General features: G+C 52.6%; 1 protein-coding gene across 2 annotated transcripts in view; it reads right to left on the minus strand.

Annotated features, from left to right (window-relative positions):
- Nucleotides 1-4,838: 4,838 nt before the first annotated feature.
- Faim2 (Fas apoptotic inhibitory molecule 2) overlaps nt 4,839-21,948 on the minus strand; it is a 30,222-nt gene continuing 13,112 nt past the window's right edge. For both annotated transcript variants that reach the window (XM_021184086.2, XM_021184087.2), the window contains exons 6-12: nt 20,922-20,972; nt 20,442-20,481; nt 19,862-19,899; nt 19,289-19,376; nt 18,994-19,089; nt 16,700-16,753; nt 4,839-6,366 (exon numbers count right to left, since the gene is read on the minus strand). In XM_021184086.2, coding sequence (XP_021039745.1) covers nt 6,217-6,366; nt 16,700-16,753; nt 18,994-19,089; nt 19,289-19,376; nt 19,862-19,899; nt 20,442-20,481; nt 20,922-20,972 — 517 coding nt within the window. In that variant the 3' untranslated portion in view covers nt 4,839-6,216. The remainder of the gene's footprint in view (nt 6,367-16,699; nt 16,754-18,993; nt 19,090-19,288; nt 19,377-19,861; nt 19,900-20,441; nt 20,482-20,921; nt 20,973-21,948) is intronic.

Genomic DNA, 21,948 nt, shown 5'->3' on the forward strand with positions numbered 1-21,948 from the left:
GTGGATTAGGAATTTAGATGGGACTCAGTCTTGTCCACATGCCATGGTGGCTTGGACCTCAACCTGGAAGTCTCAAGTGCCTGGAGCCAGGAGAAGCTGAAGTTAATGTGACCACTTCCAGGGTGGCTTCCTCCCTCATGTGGCTGCCACTTTGGTGGGCACGGCAGGAAGACTGTACCCACCCATGGTCTCTCCAGTATTATATAAGAAGTCTGGGCCCAGGGCACTCAGACTTCTTATATAATGGCTCAAGAAATAGAGGAAGCCAGACAAAGGCACTAGAAGTGCTACAGGAAGGGACAGAAAAAGCTGGTTTTTTTCGACAGGGTTTTGTCCAAGCAAAGAGAAGACTGGCGAGAGCTGGGACTGTGTCTTGGTCATCTGTGGGGTGGGGCACAGTCTTGAAGTTGGCAAATGGATTTTCTGGGAGTAGACACACTCTGAGTAGAGATGGATGGTTGTACGTGAGTTGGGTCAGGTTGTGGAATTTGTCCAGCCTCAGTGGAGACCTAGCAATGGGAATGAAGGTTCTCTCAGCTGTGTGGGGAGGGTTGTGTGAAATCAGCAACTGCTTCCGGAGGGGATCGGCTCATGGAGTGGGCTGAGCAGTGGGCCACTTGGTTTTTTTTGTTTGTTTGTTTGTTTTTGTTTTTGTTTTTTTCGAGACAGGGTTTCTCTGTATAGCCCTGGCTGTCCTGGAGCTCACTCTGTAGACCAGGCTGGCCTCGAACTCAGAAATCCGCCTGCCTCCGCCTCCCAAGTGCTGGGATTAAAGGCGTGCACCACCACGCCCGGTTAGTGGGCCACTTGGATATGTCCAAGTCCTAACCCCCCCCCAAACCTCTACCTGAAAGTTGGATCTTTTACCAGAATAAGGATCTGGGAATGAGCCCATCCTGCCAGGTGTGCTGCAGGCTGGGGGTCCAGACACAGCCTTGCTCTGTAAAGGAAGGAGGAGAAGCAGGGAAGAGCCCACATGCTGAAGCAGGCAGAGACTGGAAGGTTCCACAGGATGCTGAAGAAAACCATCAGTCGTCACAGCCTCCCAAGGGAGCGAGCAAGGCTTGGGTCTCGGCAACTGTAGTGGAATAGACTATTTCAGCTTCTCAGTTCATGACCGTCTGTTACTGTAGCCTCAGGAAGCTAATGAAACTCTGGCGGTCTAGGGACGAGTTGGGGAGGCTGTAGGGCTCATGCTGGCTGGAGGAAGCATGAGAGCCCAGCATTCTCTCTTGTGCTGGCTAGTTTTGTGCGTCAACTTGACACAAGCTGGGGTTATCGCAGAGAAAGGAGCTTCAGGTGAGGAAATGCCCCCATGAGATCCAGCTGTAAGGCATTTTCTCAATTAGTGATCAAGTGGGGGAGGACCCAGCCCATTGTGGGTGGTGCCATCCCTGGGTTGGTAGTCTTGGGTTCTATAAGAAAGCAAGCTGAGCAAGCCAGGGGAAGCAAGCCAGTAAGTAACATCCCTCCCTGGCCTCTGCATCAGCTCCTGCCTCCAAGTTCCTATCCTGTGTGAGTTCCTGTCCTGACCTCCTTTGGTGATGAACAGCAATGTGGAAGTGTAAGCTGAATAAACCCTTTCCTCCCCAACTTGCTTCTTGGTCATGATGTTTTGTGCAGGAATAGAAACCCCGACTAAGACACCTCTCTTCAACTTAGACTCTTCATCCATTTCTTCTCTGCCAGAGGTCTCCTGGTCCCCTGCCATAGCTCAGCACTGCCTCCTTCTCAGGTTCCATTAATGAACCAAGCAGGGTGGTACACACATATAATCCCAGCTCAAGGCAAGACTGTGAGTTTGAGGCCAGCCTGGGCTACATGGGGAGTCTGTCTCAAACAAAACAAACAAGCAAAAAAATAGGGAGGAAAGAAGAGAGGGTGGAGCATCTACTTAGGCCCTGAGGCTAAATGTTTTCAGCTGCTGTTTCCTTCTGCTTCTTTGTGGCTGTGGCATGCTCCTATACACTGGGAGCTTTTGCTAAAATAATAATAATAATAATCCCCCTCCCATGTGATCATGTCCCTTCCCCACACACCCACACACCAGGACACCCACATGTCTTAGTTAGAGTTACTATAGCTATGATAAAACACCATGACCAAATTGGGGAGGAAAGGGTTTATTTGGCTTACACTTCCACATTGCTGTTGATCATCGAAGGAAGTCAGGACAGGAAGTCACACAGGGCAGGAACCTGGAGGCAGGAGCTGATGCAGAGGCCATGGAGGGTGCTGCTTACTCGCTTCCTCCGCGTGGCTTGCTCAGCCTGTTTTTTAATAGAACCTAGGACCACCAGCCCTGAGGCAGAACCACCCACAATGGGCTGGGCCCTAAATGCCCTACAGGCTTGCCTACAGCTTGATCTTTTGTTTTGTTTTCCAACACAGGGTTTCTCTGTGAAGACCTGGATGTCCTGGAACTCACTCTGTAGTCCAGGCTGGCTTCGAACTCAGAAATCTGCCTGCCTCTGCCTCCCCAGTGCTGGGATTAAAGGTGTGTACCACCACTGCCCCGCCTCAGCTTGATCTTAAGGAGGCATTTTCTTAACCTCTCAGATGACTCTAGTTTGTGTCAAGTTGACATAAAACTACCCAGCACACCACGGAAATCTGTTGACATCATCATTAACTGATTTTTGTCCTTTGATCCCATTCTGTCAGTAATTTATGCATAAGCTTGGACTGGTCGCTGAAACTTTTGCTTCTAAGTTTCCTCTTATGTAAAATAAACCAGTTGGAGTAGATCCATCCCTCTCTCCACCCCCTCCCTTCCTCCCTCCTCTTAAATGATGCTTTTGCCCATGTGCTGTAAGTTCTATAGCTCTGGGATGCATAAGACAGTCCCCTGAAATTCTTATTGTGTAGTTTCAAACCTACTGCTTTGCAAAATGTCCAGGCTCTCCATAAGGAAACACTTTTGCTCAAAAAAGACTCTTCTACAAGTAGGGCCTGGAAAAGAGCAGGTTCCCATGGACCAATAAGATTTGGTCAGTGTGCAGAATGTTCCCAGGCAAAGGTGTCCTGAGCAGGAGGACCCCTCGCCTTTTCCCAGGAAAGCAAAGGTGGGGATTTTAAGTAGTTCCTGCAAGAAAGCCACCCCACAGCTCACTCCACAAAGTCAGCTGAGGTCACAAGCAAACAGTCCAGGTGTCTTAGTAATTGCTTTTATTATTTCCAATCAGTCACAGATCTTGGGCAGGTGAGGCCGGAGACAGGCACACGGAAGAGATTATAGGGAACTCGAGGAGCTGATGCCAAAAGGGCAGCCCCGTCTGGGTGTGTAGCAGGCGAGTCCTTGTGCCTGGTGCTATATCTCCATCCTCTGACACTCAGAGCAGGGGACTGAATAGAGATGGGTTTGTGCAAAGCCAGACTCTGCTTTTCCTCTAACAGCCAGAAGGGGGCAGCAAAGTCCTTGTGTAAAATTCCCAACTTGACACGCCCCCACCCCCACCCCACCCTGGCCTTTTGGAATAAAGGTACTTGAGGGATCCTGCAGGCTCACACAGAAGAAAGGGTATGTATGGAATGGAAGAACCATACCACATCCAAGGAAGTCTTGTGGCTTCCTTGGGCTATACTGAAAGAGCTGTGCACGGACCCAGGAATTGGTGTGACGCATGAGGGACTTAAGGTCCCTACTTCGTCCCATCTTGAGCCTCGGAGGGGACATCTTGGTCTGTCACGGTTTCTCAGAGAGCTTTGAGCCTCACATCAGATATTCCTGGCTCCCTCAAGCCTTATGAAATCCAATCTACCCCGTCATAGGTCTGGCTACACCCAAGCTAAAAATGCGGGGGGCCAGGAGGCGTCAGTCCTTCCTCCTACACAGCTTGCCACACCTGCCCAGTTTAGGTTTCTCATAATCCCGCATTCCTCATAATCCTGCATTCTTGTTTCCCCGCCCTTCCTCCTGCCAAGACCCACCCAGGTGTTCCTGGGACTTCTTACTGCTCCACCAGGGGTCAACATCAAGGCTTTCTCTGGCCCTGGAGCCAGTTCAGTTGCTATGCCTTCCCACCGTCACCAGCCATCTTTGAGATCACTGTAACTTGTGCCCTGGTCACATTATTTATGGCTGAGGGCTTGCCCCTCCCCCAATAGTTTTTGGAACTTAGCCTTGGAAAATTTTTCTCAATCCTCAGTCTCTGCATAAATTGTCTCAGAAGAGGACTTGGACAAGTGGATTCTGGGAAACTGGCCAGTGTGAGGGTGACATGTCAGTGGGGGAGGGGACTCTAAACCTTTCTAGAACTGAAGCTGGAGATTAGGAGAGGCACTCCAAGGGGGAGGGAGGAGCAAGCAGATGAGGAAGTCAGCCAAGTGTCTTGGTGCCTCTCTCCCTGCCCCACTGGCACCGGTTGGGGACTTCCATCTTGCAGATAGGAAAACAGAGTCACAGGAGAGTAATAAGTCTGTTGGCAGTGAGGTCAGAACCAGAAGCCAAGAACCCTGCTTCCCAGCTGACTTCCAGGGAGGGAAAAGCTAAGAGTTTGGCATCCACAGGCTGGGTGACAGTGGTAGGTGGGGGTGTCACAACTCCCCAGAGATGTCAGTGCTTGTCGACCCACACACCTATGGGCTACACAAGTCTCAATCCAGCCCAGACTCAGACTGGAGGAAGTAGCTGTGGGCTGTCCCTCAGGTTTATTAGACGACAGTGGATTTATCCAAGCCTTTCGGAGTTACTTGGCTTTGCTTCTGAAATGGGGATAATGCCAATAACCCTGCAGGACCAGTCTGGACTGCAGCAAGTAGGCTCATTTGAACCAGCACCCACCCCAACTGTCCCTCCATACCACCCTCCCTCCTCAAATATCCAAGATAGAACAAAATTTCAAAATGCTTCTGTAATATTTCTCGAGTAGGCAGGGTGGGAATGGATGGGCTACCTAGTTCCCTTTCCCGGGGCAGACAGGGTCCCCTGCATCCACTCAGGGCCTTGTAGCCTTCACCCAGTAACTTTCCACTGGACTAGAGCTGGTCGGGCGCATGTGTCGCCCACATGCTGCCCCAGGTGTGGGCCCCTGGTCCCCTCTCCAACAGGCAGTCAGCCAGGGCAGGGTGGCTGACGCACACTCTGCCTGAGATCCCAGCAGCCTGGAGGTTGATAAGGAGCTCTGGCCTCATCGCAAGGGATAGGCTCAAGGGACTGGCCCTGGCTGTGACCATTAGCTGGACAGCTTCCAAATTACAGAGATGTGGAGATAAGGGGGCAAGGGCCCAGGGACTCTGGGCTGAGTGGCCAGGGAAGCTGGGGGGAGGGGAATGGATGCCTCAACTCTTCAGGCTGCAGGTAAGAGAGAGTGCAGCAGACTATAGGGGAAGACCTAGGAAATACATGTAGAAGCGCCTGAAGGACAGCCCCTGGGTAAGGGCTAGTCCAGGAGACAGAACCACTTCTACACCAGACCCTCTACCCCACCTCCCCTGAGTGGAAGAGAGAGAGAGAGAGAGATGGGGTTCTAGCCCTGTGGTCATATGTGCCTTTCCAGTGGATGCAATTTGATTGACAGCCCCCAGTTCAGCCCTCCCAGCTTCCCCTGGGAGCTCAGGCTGTGCTTAGCACATCTCGCCCCCACCCCCCTGTTCTATGACCTGGATGACCCAGGAGGGGAAACTGAGGCAAGTAATGAAACCAGTGGCTTCCTACTCTCGTTATATTCCCAGGTCCCTAGAACAAGCAACTGGCCTTCAGCTGAGCGAGTGACAGCTGGGAACAGCTTCACCCCACGCCACAGAGCCCTGACCTCATGCTCCAGCCATGCCCCCTCGGCTATTTTTTTTCTTACAAAGCGTGGTTGTTTGACCTGAAAGAGAAAATGGAGCCCTAGAAGACTTGGTGGGGGTCACAGTCACAGCCAGGTTTCCTGGGGTCTCCTCCCCACCTCTGAGATCCTGCCGGGCTCTTCCCGCTCATTCCTTGGGTCTGCAAACCCAGAGGTGCCCTCAGCCTTGACTGTGCCATTTGGAAGATGCAGTCGGGTGCCAGGGGCACTGCAGGGGATGGTATGGCCTCAGATCTGCAGGGCCCCAAGCATGGCGTATGTACAAGCTGCAGAAGGACACCGTGAGGGCTGGCTGCAGGAGAGAGCAAGCGGCTGCTCACAAGCTGGCTGCAGCGAGTTTGTCTGGTCTCACAGGAGCACGGAGAGGGTCACAGGACAGGGAAGGGACATTCTCTGGAGGAGGGGTGGGGGTGGGGATGGCTCCTCATTCCCGGTTGGTGCCAAAAAGCTGCAGGAAGAAAGTGAAGATATAGATAATGTCTAAGTAGATGTTGAGGGCTCCAAAAATATACTCCTCGGGGCTCAGCGAGTGTCGACGGTTACCCATCAGCAACTGGGTATCAAAGGCCAGGAACTGGAAAAGAGGGAAGAAGGAGAGGTCAGATGTTCAGTCTGTGACACTGAGGGGCTAAGCTGCTGGTTTACTACCTTGGCTGTTAAGCGTCCCTGCTGCAACAGTCAGATCTTTCCCAACACCTTCCTCCCTGATTACATCCACCCCCACCCCACCCTGTTTACTGAGCACTTATTTTGTTCAGGACAGAAATACTGCAGAGAGGCAGGATCTCTCCCCTCTGGGGTGGGGGAGGTGGAGGAGGAGGTGTTAGTGACACAAGAGTAACCCCAGAGTGTTACAAAGTGCCCTCACCTCCCATCTCCACAGTGCTGAGGGCTAAGCCCTGGGTGGGCGTGGCTGCAGTTAGGGAGAGCTTCTGAGGCAGGGGGCTTTCTAGATGTAGCAGTCTTTGTGCTGTTGTTCTGGGCCCTGCTACGTATTTTTTGTTTGTTTGTTTGTTTGTTTGTTTGTTTGTTTTGTTTTGTTTTTTGAGGGGGAAATGCACGCCTCAGGTAACCCAGGGGCTGGGGGTTGTTATACGGTAATACACTTTACAGACACGAGCTCCTTGGACTAGAACTGTCAGCACTAGAGGAAACTGGGGCCAGAGATGTTCAACATTTATCTCAGTTTACTCACATGGGGAAATGACAAATCCAGGCTTTGAGCAGGCTAGCCATGTCCACCCCACTCTGTCACCCTCTGTAGCACCCAGGGTCATCTGCTCTCCCAGGGGAACCTTCTGGGCCTAACAGATGACTCTTCAGAGATTCCCTTAGCCACAGTTCCTCTCTGTCCCCCTGCCACCCAGTCAGCCCTTCCCTCTGGCCACAGACACCCCTCCCCTCCCCCTTCCCCCATAGCTTTCCTCTGGGTTCCAGGTCTTGGCTGCAGAAACTCTTTGCATGCCACACATGCAATCAGGCAGGCAGGGGCATCCTTCAGAGGATGGAGGTCCCACAGTCTCCCAGGGTTTACAAGGGGAGATCAACCCGCACACGTGAGATCTCTTCAGATTCATCCCCGTCTTATGCCTAGCTGCTCCACCACACATATGCAGAAGGCCTGTGTCTCTGGGCCCCTCACACACATGCTGCGGGCCAGGGACTGAGTTGGAACCGATAAAGGACACAAGTCTGTGTGTTCGGCTAGGCCCACTGCCTAAGGGGGGGGGGAGAACTTTCAGATGATTATGAGAAAGCTGGGTCTATGTTATAATTAAGGCTGTGGAGTGGGAGCTCTTGATTGTTCAAGGGGAAGGTGTGCTTAGGAGGGTGACATTTTTCCTGCGGTATCAAGGAGGTGTGGGCCTTGGATAGACCGGGCAGCCCTTTGGAAGCCCTGGGGACCTGCTGGATCATTGCAAACAGTGAAGAATTAAGTGTGTGGGAGGAAGGGGAGCATTGTGGGAAGGGAGGGGACAGAGGGACAAGGTCAGATAGCTGACCTTGAAGCTTGTGTTTGGCTGGAGCAAGGCTGAAGGATGCCCCAATCCCTTTCTCTCACCCCCTTCTTGACCGAGGACCCAGACTCCCTGGAGTTGTGTTAGATGTAGCCCACTGAGAACCCCGGGAGGATCCCTGCCCTCTGTGCCAATGCCACAAAACACAGGGACCAGAGACTCCAACAAGGGATGAGTCTAGTAGATGCTGCATGAGGAGGGTGACTCTGAGCCTGATGCCACCTCACTTGGAGACTCTGTCCTGCCACCCACGCAGCTGGGAGAATGAGCAAGGCTCGGACTCTCTTCTCAGCCTGCGACTCCCTGGCGCTGAGCGGAGATGAGGGTGCCTGTCTCCTGAGGCTGTTCCGAGACCGTGATAACCATACTGTGCGCAGGACACCTGGCACGCAGCCGGCGCCTAATGAATGGTGCTGTTACTGGGGTTTCACTGAGGCATCTGGGGGAGCTGTATCCTCCCAGGAATAGGCAGACGCTGCTAATGAGACCCAGGTGGCTCCCACATCATGTCGGGGAGGCTGAGAGATTCTGAGGGGAATCTGCATGGCCGTAAAAGAAGGAAAATGGCGAGCTATGGTAAGGGTTGAGGGGGCCTTGTATGCATGGATCAGGCCTCTGATCTCAGCAGCATTAAGGGCTGGACCCCCTGTGGTCGAGTTAACCTAATCACGTGACCTCAGAGCCCTCGCTTCACAGAGCAGGAGAGCACTGACTGACGGTCACACCATCCCTGGCCATCCCTGGCTCTCATTATTCTAGACTATCATTTTACTCCGTCATACTCAGCAAAGAGATCTGACTTTCTAAGTGAAATTTCCTCTGCAAAGAGAACAAGCACGCAGAGAGAGGGGCCAGCTCCAATGCTGCGGGCTGTTTAACAGGCACAGCTGCCAAGCATAAGTTAATAAATCGCTGAGCTGGCTTATCAATCAGCAGCGCCTGGTTGCTTTCCCAGAGCCTGGTCACCCCTGGGTGAGCTCATGAAACCGAATCCTTCACTCTAGAAGACTCGGAACTGATCGGGTCTGGGGGTGCCCTTCCAAGGAGCACCCACCCAGTGGCCTCCCAGAACAGCTAGCTGGCTGCAAACAAGAGTGGACCCACTGCGGCCCACGCCCTTGGCTCCTGGCCCCAGATTCTCCTCCAAGTGGTGCTAGCTGGGGACGGCCATCCCAAAGGGGCTACCACCCACTGCTGCAGCCTCATTCCCGAGAGCCAGCGGGGAGCTTTCTACTTATTTGTGCGCACTCATATTTAATGAGCACCTACTGTGTGCTGCCCTCAAAGAACTGAGCACCTCCTGTGTTCTAGGGGACTTGACTGTGAAGAACTGACAGTTTAACGGGGGCCACAAACATCATCAGAATTCTAAGGTCCAGCGGGATGGCTGGGCAGATTGGGGTGCTTGCTACCAAGCCTGAGGGGTGGTGTGAATTTGATTCCCAGAACCCGCACGGTGGAGACAACTGACTTCTAGAACTTGCCCTCTAATCTTCACGAACACAGACACAGACACACACACAGACACACAGACACACACACACACAGACACACACACACACACACACACACACACACACACGAGCACAGCACAGTTAGATGTAAAGTAAAATTTAAAATCCCACCGTAAACACGAATTGCAAGGGAAAAGCAACCAGCTAGTATCCCCCTAGGCAATGGAAAGCATTGTGGACATCCTGAGCTGACAGCAGATTATCGTTAACACGCTAGTTGCAGGCTAAGGGCAGCTGATGACACCTGGAAGGGTGAGCCTTGGCTGAATTTGAGGCCAGCTGGACACAGGACTCTGCACGAGTGTGTGGGATGGGGTCAGAGGCAGTGCAGGACCAGAACGGGAGTTACATATGCTGAATGTATAAACAGTCCTTGTGTGTTCTATCACGTCTTCTCAGCTCACTGTCTGTGTGCACCCCGAGGTTGGTATGCCACTTTTTAGCCTGTAAGGTCAGGGGTCTTAGAGAGGAAAGTGGCTTGCTGATGGTCTTTATCTAGTGCTGGAACCTGACCCTTGCCCCTTCTCTGGTGGGACAGGAGCAGAGTAGGCTTACAAGGGGACTAAGAGGGACCTGCACAGGGCAGAGGAGCTGAGGGTGTCTGTTCTAGTCCACCACACAGTAGGGCTGCACCTATACCATTGGCTCTCAACCTTCCTAATGCTTCCACCCTTGAATACAGTTCCTTAAGTCATGGTGACGCCCAACCACAAAAATTATTTCGTTGTTATTTCATAGCTATAATTTTGCTGCTGCTATACATCATAATGTAAGCATCTGGTGTGCAGGGTACCTGATATGTGACCCCTGAGAAACGGTCATCTGACCTCCCCCTGCCTCCCCAAATGGATTGCCACCCACAGGCTGAGAACTGGCAAGCTACATAGACTCTGGTCAAATGATTGGCCTGGCCTTGCTACACTGGGAATCAAGCTTATATCTGTTGTGTGTCCCTCCCTCCAACATGGCCTTAGAGATGAAGCTGAGGCACTGTGGGAGAGCCACAGTATGGAGAGGCCATCGGCAGACAAGGGTTGAATATAAAAAGCTGGGGCTGCAATGTGTGGAGCCAGCATGGAAAGGAGCCTGTGGTCTGAGTCCTCTGAGTCCGTCCTACAGAAACAGCAGCGTGGTACAGGAGCTGTGAGCCCTGGGCCACTCTCTCTCACAGGGCAGGTTCTAACAGAGCTTTACCGGAAACCACCCAGCCTGTCAACAGGGGCCAGTTAGCTAAACTGATGCAGAACGGAGTCGGGAACCTGATATCTGCTACCAGGAGAAGAAAGCGACCCGCGGAAAGGACCTTATCACACACCTGCACGGAAGTGCTTTTGTGACTCAGGAGCCTATAGACAAAGGTGTCCACAGAACAGTCTAGGAAGACGGCAGCTGCCCATTACGGTCACCACGGGGACAGCCAAGGAGTGCGCTCAAAATGTTTGCTTCATCCATAGTTAAGATTCTTGAAAGCCAAGACCCACGAATAGATGTATTCATATATTACAAAGTACAACTTATAAACACAAGGATTAATGTAACAGAGTCTTGTGACTGTTTTTAAATACCCACTTTAGCCTCTGTGACAAATGTCACATTACTGTCCCCATCATGTGTTGATGTAACTGAGGCACAGACAGTATAATCAACTTGCCCTCATCACACAGCCAAGAGGATGGCTGTCCCCAGATGCCTAGAGAAGCAAGGTGAGGTGCATGCGTGATGGCGTGTGTGTGTGTGTGTGTGTGTGTGTGTGTGTGTATGTGTGTGTGTGCTATAAGAGTGAGGTAAGAAGAAATGCAAACGCAACACTTTGCTTAGAAAAAACACAGGCTTCCAAGTTAGTGGGTGCCCAGAACTGGGCCCATCTGGTGCCCTGTTCCCTCTTGTACAACTGGAGGGTGACTTTGGCCTTTGGGATGGATCCTCCCACTTAGCCTTCTGTGGGTTAGCAACACAATGGGACCCTTTCTCTTCACTGCAGTCAGACAAAACAAGGACACTCAGCACAGCCTTGACTTGACTACTCCCCATCAGCAATGTTCGAGGAAGGGATAACAGGAAGTGTTGGATGAGGCCCTGGACCCTCCCTGGTGAGTTCCCTATTCCCACCAGCCTGGGCTTTACAGACACCGAGAAGAATATCCAGAGCCTCTGTCCTAGAACTCTCAGTTCTGACCCTGAGAGCTTCTTCCATCTTTCAGGGTAGGGACCCCCGTCATGGAAGCCATGGCCTCTTGGGGTGCTGGTCCAGGCTTGAGAAGCAGCCCCCTCCTACGTCTGTCTCTCCCACACTCAGCCTTGGCGCAGTGTCAGGAAGCCTTGAGTTTGCAGCTTGACCCCTACCCCCTTGCTGGATGCCAGAACTGAAATGCTAGTAAGTGGGTGAGTCAGCTCAAAGGTGTCGGCTCCGAGTGGCTCTTCCCTCCTCTCCCCAGTTGGGTGCTTTCTTGGGTGGTAAATTCATGGGCCAGGCTGTAGGGCTGGGCAGAAACTGTGCAGGGTGGTGCCAAGGGCTGGCCTACCTCTAGCAACACCTGAGGCTTTACGTTTCCATGCCTGGGAACACTGCTTTAACCTTGCCGGACCTTCTTCGGGGTAGCTTAAGACACAGGGCTCTTACATGCGTCATGGCACGCAAGGGCCTGTCTTCCCATCTCTAAGCAGAAGGGCCCACCCATGGACTCTCTCAACTATTCTTTATGTAACTTTCAAGATGATCCCAACCAAGACTTTTTGGTGTACTAATTGAATGAGACATTTGGGGGTCACTGGGCACCAAAGTGCCTCCTCCCTGTGACTCACAGGAGACAACGGGGACAGTGCACACTCAGCTCTGAGACTGTCCATCCTAGCACCTCAGATCCCTGACCCCACTCACTCCTTGGGCATCCATTCACCCCACAAACTCCCGGGAGTGTCTGCTGTGTATGAGGTTGTTCTGGGAGCTGGGGCTACATCAATGCACAAACCAGAGTGGTTGGTAAGCCTCACCCACAGGGAGTTAACTTCCCCTTGAGTTGGAAAACCAAACAGATCAGAAAAACCCAGAGAAAGAGATAGGGTCTCCAGAGCTAGGACTCCGGGGAGGAGGGAGCAGCGCTTGAGTGTGGAGGCTACTCAGCAGTGGGCGAAGGAAAACAAAGCACAGAAGGAAAAAAAGGAAAAGCGGGGAGGGTCTCAGGACAGAGGAGCAGATCCTTGTGTGATCCTGTGTGTGGAAAGAGCCACTCAGCCTAGGCAACAAGGGGCGCAGCAGAGTTGGAGAGAGGAGTTCAAAGGAGGTCTGTGGGGAGCAACCACTTGCTGGATGTGAAGCAGGGGATCCCACCCCTGCCTGCTGTCTGGACCAGAGATAGGGGGCACAGCAGGCGAAGCTGCAGGGAGTATCACAACAAGCCAGGTGGCATGGGGTAAGAAGGGCCACAAAGCTTAGCAGGGCACTTAGGCTCTAGAACAGAGGTAGAGCCATGAGACTTGCTGCCGACTGGGTCTGACGTGTAGGGTGTCGGGAAGGGAGAGGCTGCCAAGGAATTTGCCTTGAGTGGGGAACACCGAGAGAAGCCGTGGGAAGGACACAGAGTCAGAGGGATCCAGGCAAAAGAAGTTGTTTGCATGTTAGTGAGGGTAAAGGGTCAGTCAGACTTCAAATGGGCACACTGACTACACAACTGGATGTTCTAGTCTGGAACTCAGACACTAGGGCCGGAGACATAAATCCGCAGTCATCAGCATGAAGCATAAAATCCAAAGCATTAGCCGGGCGTGGTGGCGTACGCCTTTAATCCTAGCACTTGGGAGGCAGAGGCAGGNGGATTTCTGAGTTCGAGGCCAGCCTGGTCTACAGAGTGAGTTCCAGGACAGCCAGGGCTATACAGAGAAACCAAACTGTCTCAAAAAACCAAAACCAAACCAAAACAAAAAACCCCCAAAGCATTGGGCCCGCCTGGGGTCCTGAAGGAAGATGATGGAAAGACTCAGGGACCCAGGCAAGCCACCATGGGGCCGTCTAACCAAAACCCAGGAGCCAGAGGCCTAGAGGGTGCTTCTGCTGAGTTAGGCCAAGGAGGGCTGAGACTGCCTGCTGGGTTTGTCCCTGTGGAGGTTGCTGGTGCTATCCATAGCACTGCATTCTGCAGAGTTCTCGGTGGACTAGGGATGAAGCTCGGTAGCAGAGCTCACACTCTGCATGCATGGAAAAGGCACACAAGAGAGTATGGGAGCAGACAACTGGGGGGGGGGGGGGGGGGCAGGGGGGGGGGGGGGGGGGTTGTGGAAATTGAAGAGATTTCCAAAAGGATTTTTTTTTTTTTTTTTTTTTTTTTCTTGCTATATCTGGGCAAGAGCTTTAGGGAGATGTGGGCTAAGAGTATTTTGTGGGCTTTATATTCCTTTAGATGGGAGAAATCACAGTATGTTTCCATGCTGACACAAGAGTCTAGCAGAGAAGTCAACACATGAAACAAATGATGATGAAGATGGTGGTTGGTGGTGGTGACGATGGTGGCGGTGGTGATGAAGAGGACAGAGGAGATTTATTCTCTCCCCAGGTGACCACAGAGGCACTGGACACCAGTTTCAGGACACCTTGGCCCTGGGACACCTGGGCCTGGACCTGTCCTTTACTGGCTGCGAGACTTTACCAAATTCACAATTTAACACCCAAGGCCTCGAGTGTGCAAGGCAGTTCTTAGAACAATGCCAGCTTCCCTGTGTTGTAGTAAGACGTAACGAAGCAATAAGCATGAAAGTGTTATCCAGAGCGCTATGGGTGGGACAGGCGGCCGGGATTATTCTTATTATTCTAATAACACGAGGGATTATTGAACAGATTCAAAGGTTTACCGTCCACCCAACCGTACCTGCCTTCCCGCTTGCTGCAACCTGACCCTCAGGAAGCAAAGTGCACGCCCTGGTCCTCCACAGGCCGTCTTCCAACTCCACTGGCTTCCCTTGCTCGGGCCTGTCTCTTCTGCTCCCTGCCATGGCTGCTCTCTGCAGCCTCCTGATGCTACTGCCTGGGGCTGGTGGCCCTGATTTCTGCTCTCTTCCTTTCTCCCATCCCGATCCCCCTCCAATTCTCTGAGATTGCTCTTTTGCTTGAGAAAATATGATGTGGAAGGAGGAACACTGGTCCAGGAGCCAGGAGAAGTGGGTATCCTGGGGTAAGTGGTTATCCTGGGGTAACCAGCCATCTCACTTTATTTAGGACTTAGGGTTCCCAAGAAGTGGGATTCCCCACTGACACAGGGAATGTGACAGATAGACTGAGGTAAACTGGCAACCCAGTCTTGACCCATACTTTGTTGACTTGCTGGGTCACCTTACACCAGTGGTTCTCAGCCTTCCGAACGCTGCGACCCTTTACGGCAGTTCCTTATGTGATTGTGACCCCCGACCCCAACACAAAATTATTTCCATTGCTACTTCATGACTGTCACCTTGCTACTGTTTTGAATCATAATGTAAGTATCTAATACGCAGGAAATCTCTTATAGTTGACCCTCATTAAAGGGTCGTTCAACCCCCAAAGGGGCCGTGACCCACAGGCTGAGAACCACTGTCTTAGCCTATTCGTCTGATCTATCTAGATGTTGGTTTTCACACCCGTAAGAGGGGAGCTTGCTGTGTCTAGCTCTTCTGGTCCTCATGTTCCTTGACTAGGTGGCCTTGGGCCATTTAACAATATTCACCCAGTGCTTCTGGTAATCATGAAGAGACCCACAGGGGGCTCCCACAGACCTGACATATTCACCCAAACACTGTTCCCCCTCCACCCAAACACATCTCTTAGTTCTGACCAAGACTTCTGGGCAGGTAACAAAGCACTTCACACATAGTAGATGCTCCATAAAGACCCATGAATGATGAGCCTGTAAGCCCAGCACAACTCTACCCTGCCCTGACCCTTGTCTGACCTCACCTCTCTGACCTGTCATGTTCCCCTTGATACATGACAGAGAGGATGGCTGGAGGGCTCTGCCCATCCTCTGCCCAAGTCCCAGCCAGAAGTTTCTTCTCTCTTAGGGACCTCAGGGACTGGAAATGGCACTAAACAGGCCCAGTGCAACTGAGGCTTGGTCCCAGATCTGACCGCTACTGACAACTCTGTAAGCCTAGGGCTTCCGATGCAGAAGGTGCTTGGCTTTGCTTGCTTTCAGACAGGGTCCCCTGTGGCCTCAAACTCTCTAAGGTAGCCAAGAATGACTCTGAACTTCTAATCCTCCTGCCCCCTCTTCCCAGATGCTAGTTTTATGGGTGAGCACCGCCATGGTGGGTGGGTGGAGAATGGATGAGGCAATTCTTACATCAGTGCTGTCTACCTCACGGGATACATTGGACATTCTTTGAGCCTCTGGAATTTGTGACAAACCTGGGATGGTAGCTACTTAGTGTAGTTAAACAAACCAGAGAGAGAGAGAGAGAGAGAGAGAGAGAGAGAGAGAGAGATCCAGCCATTGATTCACTGGCAAGAGATATCTCTTTGCATGGCTTCCCATGATGTCATGGACACCTGGGTGTGTCTGAGGCACATATTCAGGTGCTTGGGGTCCATCTGACTCAAGGATATATCGGGCTGCCTTGGGCAGGCATCTGTCCATCTTTGGCCATGTTGCCTGGGTATCTGCTTCTAGGCACTTTCCACCGGGCCTCTGGAACCAGATATCCAAGTTCCCAGCTTGATCCTACCATGTCCTAAGATGACCTCAATACGTTATCTGACATCTCTGGACTTCCTCTTCACTGTGATCGCAGAAGAGTGGGACCTATCTGCTAGGTGTGGTGTGTGAATTAAGAACAAAAGAGAGCCGGCTGAGGGACAGTGAGTGCTGGATAAATATTAGCTGAGCCCCAGGTGTGGTGCATGCCTCTAATACCAGGCTCTACACACTGAGGTGGGAGGATCGAAAGTTCAAGGCCACTTTGTTTATAAAAGACAAATAAGTATATATGTACGTAAAGAAGTGAATTAGCTATCACTGTTAACTGAATTTGGTGAGAACAGCAAAGAAGGAGGTCCCTCTGATGGAGACTTTCGCCAGGTATGGGAATCTTCCCAGACTGCTCTAAGACTTACTAATTTGGTCCACACAGCCAGATATCCCTGTGCTCTGCCAGAACGACCTGTCTTCTCAGTCCTGGTCACCTAATCCCCTCTGGCCACTAGCTTCTACCCTGATGTTCTCTTTCCCTTGCCCTGCTCAGAGAGTCTGTCTTGGACACAAGACAGAATTCCCTGCCTGAGCACGGCACCAGCCCTACCCTAGGATGCTGCCGAAAGGTTCCATAGAGACCATAAGGAAGACACAGGGTGGAATGGTCTGAGGAGAGAGTCACAAAGCTGAGATGGTGGCCCCAGGGGCTGGGCCAAACTCACCAACGTGAACACACCCGCTCCCAGTACAGCATAGACTGCGTGGAGCCAGGGGACCTGTGGGAGAGGAAAGATTGGCTTAGCACACAGCTGGCTGGCAGAGGTGCCAGAAGTTGGGGCAGGGCTCAGTCCTGAGAATGGAAGAACAGGGGTAACTCCTCTCTAAGAAGCCACAGTCTGAGAGAGGCTGGTGATTCTTGGGGTGCTCGCAGTGGTTTCCACAGGGGCTTCCCACAGACCTGACATGTTTTCCCTTGGAGCACAGCCCCAGGCTCAGGCTGTTTGCCATTCATTCCCTCAGCCTGGGTCTGGCTCTAGGCTCCTCCTCAGGTCGCCAAATCATCCCTGCTCTATCTGGGGTCTGTTCCTCTACAGAGAGCTCTCCGTCTCTGCCTTGGAAGCAAGAGCTCAGGTGAAGGGGCTGGAGAGACGGACAGCTCAGTGGTTGAGAGCACTGACTGCTCTTCCGAAGGACCTGAGTTCAAATCCCAGCTCACAACCACCTGTAATGAGATCTGATGCCCTCTTCTGGTGTGTCTGAAGGCAGCTACAGTGTACGTACATAAAATAAATATATTATTTGTGTAATATAATATTTATAATATAATAAAACATTTGTGTAATATAATAATAAATAAATCTTTGGCCCAGAGAGAGCAGAGCTGGAATGAGCAGAGGTCCTGAATTCAATTCCCAGCAACCACATGATGGCTCACAATGGTATACTCATGTACTGGCTAATTTTGTGTCAATTTGACACAGCTGGTGTTATCACAAAGAAAGGAGCTTCAGTTGAGGAAATGTCTCCATGAGCTCCAACTGTAAGGCATTTTCTCAATTAGTGATCAAGGGGGAAAGGCCCCTTGTGGGTGGTGCCATCTCTGGGCTGGTAGCCTTGGGTTCTATAAGAGAGCAGGCTGAGCAAGCCAGGGGAAGCAAGCCAGTAAAAGAACATCCATCCGTGGCCTCTGCTCAGCTCCTGCTTCCTGACCTGCTTGAGTTCCAGTCCTGACTTCCTTTGGTGATGAACAGCAGTATGGAAGTGTAAGCCGAATAAACCCTTTCCTCCCCAACTTGCTTCTTGGTCATGATGTTTGTACAGGAAAAGAAACCCTGACTAAGACAACTCATAAACATAAAATAAAAATAAATTTTGGGGAAAAAAAAGAGCTCAGGTGGAAAAAGTCAGCCAGGGTGGGTATGGAAGTGAAGGCATCTGGAGTCTCTGCCAGAGGGCCATGACCGCCCTGCCTCTGGAGGCCAGAGCAGCACCCTTCCGGCCTGTGCTCACCCCCACTGTGAACGCAAACAGTCACAAATATAAGGTGCATTATCCTTTGTGGATCCCTTCCAGAAACCTTTCTAGAAGGTTCCTGGAAACAAAGGCATCCCATCAGCTCAACATGGCTCAATAAAGGGTGCTTTGATGTTCTAGGACTCCTTCCTGTAGCCCCCTCCCATCCTAGATACACAGAGGCCCCCAGGCCAGCTCTGGACCCTCCCTTCGTCAACAGGATCCTGGGAAGAGCCAAGGAGTCAATCTAAACATCCTAGACTTGGTGCCAACTGCCCAGAGGCTGGGGCTGGGCAGCATGGAAGTGTATTAGAGGGGATAAGGAATACCCTCCGACCCTGGCAGACAAGAGGCCATGGGAGACCAGGTACCGGATGTGGCCGGTACCAGATGTGGCCGGAGAGAATGTTGTTGAGTCTCTAATAGATCCAACTAGTTCTTTCCTGTGTTCTTAGGATTTGAAACACCTGTCACGTCTCCAATCTGTTCCCTAGCATTGGTGGCTCCAGCTCCTACACAGTAGGCACTCCTTTGGGCCGGCAGAATGCCAATCGGAGTCCCTGGAAGAGCCCTCTGGTGGGTGGGCATTTGTGAGGTGAGGTGGGGAATCTGCTCCTACGCTGTGGCCAATTCCCCTCCTGCATGGCTAGCCAAATTCTGCCTCTTTGGACTTAGCTGGTCCCCCAGGAGTGCCCCTGAGCCTGCTGGGCCCTGGAGCCACATTGTATCTTTCTCAGCTACAGTCCCCCTCCCCCATCCTCCACCTGCAGGAGGTGGCCGGGAAAGTGAAGCCGGATGCGGCTCATGGAGCTGGGCAGGTGCCCAGGCCTGCCAAGAAAAGCCTCCTTGTTTGCTTGCCCATGCTGCTAACACCTGGGGGCAGGTGCCAGGAGGGCCAGGGTGGCAGGCTGTGAGGCTTTGGCCCTGGGTGGCCCTGCTGGGGTAGGAGAGCATGCACCTTGGGTTATCTCCACCTCCCTCAAGGACTGGTAGACAGACTCACGTATTGGAAGGGCAGGAGGACAGCGAGGAGGAGTCCACTGAAGAAGAGGGTCATGAGCAGCACAAACAGCACACCCTGACAGGAGGTGAAGTCAAACTGCGGGGACACAGGGGGGTTGTCAGCACCGGGCTCAGCAGCCACAGGCTGAGACCCGCAAATTCTGCACTCACCCCCATAACCCAGTGTAATCCCAATGTAGCATCCCCAGACCCAACTCAGGCCTCTGCCTCTCCTCGGCCCCACATAGACCCTCTGACCCCCGGGCCCTCCCCTGCCCACAGGCTCCAGGGCTGACCTTGGTCTGGAAACTGAAGATGGTGACTGAGAGGCAGACGAGAGCCGTGATGACCAGGCACAGCAGCACAGACGTGGTGTTGTAGTAACTGGAGACAGGCAGGTGTTCATCAGTAGGATTCCCGCTCCCCATCCCTCCTCTCATGGGACAGCCCTTTCCTGCCGGGAAGCTGACCTCATGACCCACGTTCCCAGGGCTTACAGCTTCCAGGGCTTCTCTGTCACTCACTACTGGGGAGAAGCTCCCCAGTAGGCAGAGCGGGATGAGTTTATGTTGGTGTCTGAGGGCAGTCTACACCACAAGGAGCCCAGGGCTTTAAAGTCACTTTGTGGATGACATCATCTTCCTCGACACCATCCCTCACCCCAACCCCAATAGCCTGCTTGGGTCTTGGAGCCACTGGCCCTGTAGTGCCTAAGGAGGAGACATCAAAGCCAAGGCAGCCTGTCTATTTGGGTCCCTCCCCCATCCAAGAGCTCCCTGAAAAGATGAGGTACGTGGAGAGCTTCCCTTAGATGTGACCAGATCCTGGCCGCACGCCTACCTAGGCCACTCCTGTCCCATTTACCTTACCTGGACAGCATCCCAGTGAGGTAGGCCATGGACAGGGTCTGCAGGGAGATCAGGGGGCTCATGTTACCTCATGTGGACTCGGGGGCCCCAGGCACACTCAAGTTCTAGCCTGGGCCTCCCCCGCCCCATGCATATACATTATACACACACACACACACACACACACACATTCCTTGTGCTGAGCCTGCTTTCGCCTATATGTGTTTCCATTCAGGACCGAGGCCAGCTAAACAGTGTCTCCCTGGCCAACCTGCAGGCTCCTCAGGCTAGCTGTGCCTTTATCTCCTAGGCAGCCTTGTTCTCCCAGGGAGAGCCTTCTCTTCATTATCCTGCTTCTGGCTGAGACTCCCACACAACCTCCCAAGGACAAGAGACTGGAAACACAGGGCGGGGGGGGGGGCTTCATCCCACTGAGGGAGGGAGGACAAGATGCTATGGTAGAAGAAGGGTCAACCCCCTGCTCCACAGGGGCCCACACATTGGATGTCTCCTGTTTAGACTCTCTGGTCCTCAAAACCTGTGCTGCCTCTGTCCCGCCCCCATCCCCACGCAGAATCTGTCACCCTGGTCGGTCACTTACAAAGATGGTCAGCAGAATCAGGTTCCAAGGGAAGTGTCTCCTGAAAGGCAAGCCACAGGCTTCAGAGAGGATAGATAACCTGTACTCCGTAGAGCCTCTCTCATCATTGAAACCCTCTTATGTGCCCATCCGTTCATCTGCCTCAGAGGCGCAAAGTGAAGGGCAGATGGGCTGGCCCATTTGACTCCAGTTCAGAGAGGGATGAGGCCCTCTCAGGGCTGCACAGCACTCTGATGGAAGGCACGGCTCAGAGCAGATTTTTTTTTTCCGAGACAGGGTTTCTCTGAATAGCCTTGGCTGTCCTGGAACTCACTTTGTAGACCTGGCTGGCCTCAAACTCAGAAATCCGCCTACCTCTGCCTCCCAAGTGCTGGGATTAAAGGCATGCGCCACCACGCCTGGCCAGAGCAGATTTTTAAGATCCTACTAATAGTCCCAGGGGTAGCCTACCCCCCACCCCCCCCCAAGTCACAATCTTACCTGGGTCCAGAACAGCAAGCCAGAGTCAGGTAAGTTGCAAAGAACACGGCACTGTGAGAGAGATGGGTGGGCGAGTCAGAGGGTCTCTCCTGAGCCCGTCTACCTAGCAGCTGGCCCTATGCTGCCACCCCTACCCAAACTGCACCAGGCAGGATGCCAATAGGCAGAATGGTGGTCCAACTCCAAAAAACGGAAGGTGGGGTTGGGTGGGACAGGCCCACCTCAAGCAATATTAAATCTTAGGAGCTACAGCTTCCTGGTCTTACCACTCAACCCAAGCGGCCTCAGAGACCCGTGCTGTCATTAGTGTGTTTGGTTTAGGAAGCACAGTCTCACTACATAGTCCAGGCTAGCCTTGAATTCTCAGTGAGCTTCCCGCTTTAGCCTCCAGTCTCCTGAGACTGCAGACTTCATCACCCCACTCGGCTAAGAGACCTTCGTTAAAAAGCTCAGTCGCACCCACAGGCTCGGGATATAACTCAGAGGGAGAAGCGAGTGGCCAACAAGCGTGAGGGACCTGCCTTCAGTCCCCAGAACTCACGTGGAAAGCTGGGCATGGTGGCATGCTCTTGGAGACCCAGCTCTTAGAGAGTCATAGACAGGAAGAGGGCTCTCGGGGGTGGGGGGTGGGGGGGCTCCTGCCTCTGCCTCCCAAGTGCTGGGATTAAAGGCATGTGCCACCACGCCTGGCCAGAGGGGGAATCAGCTTGATGGCCAGCCCGTCTAGCCTCACCAGGGAGCTCCAGGCTAATGGGACACTGTTTCAAAGGAGGTGGGTGGCTTTCCTGCGGATGATGCCCCCAAACTGGCCTCCATAGACACAGGCACACATGTACACCCACACGGATCCACACGAACACGTGTGTATACCCATACACATGCATTACAGAAATAAAAAAATAAAATAAGCCCATGCTGGACTCCACGGTGTGGTGATGCAATTCAGCACACAGGAAGCACAGGTCAAAGAGCCAGGGACTCCGGGTCATCTTGATCTATTTTTTTTTTTTTTTTTTTTTTGGTTTTT

Source organism: Mus caroli, chromosome 15, assembly GCF_900094665.2.
Source record: "Mus caroli chromosome 15, CAROLI_EIJ_v1.1, whole genome shotgun sequence".
In the NCBI taxonomy this organism is placed as follows: domain Eukaryota; kingdom Metazoa; phylum Chordata; class Mammalia; order Rodentia; family Muridae; genus Mus; species Mus caroli.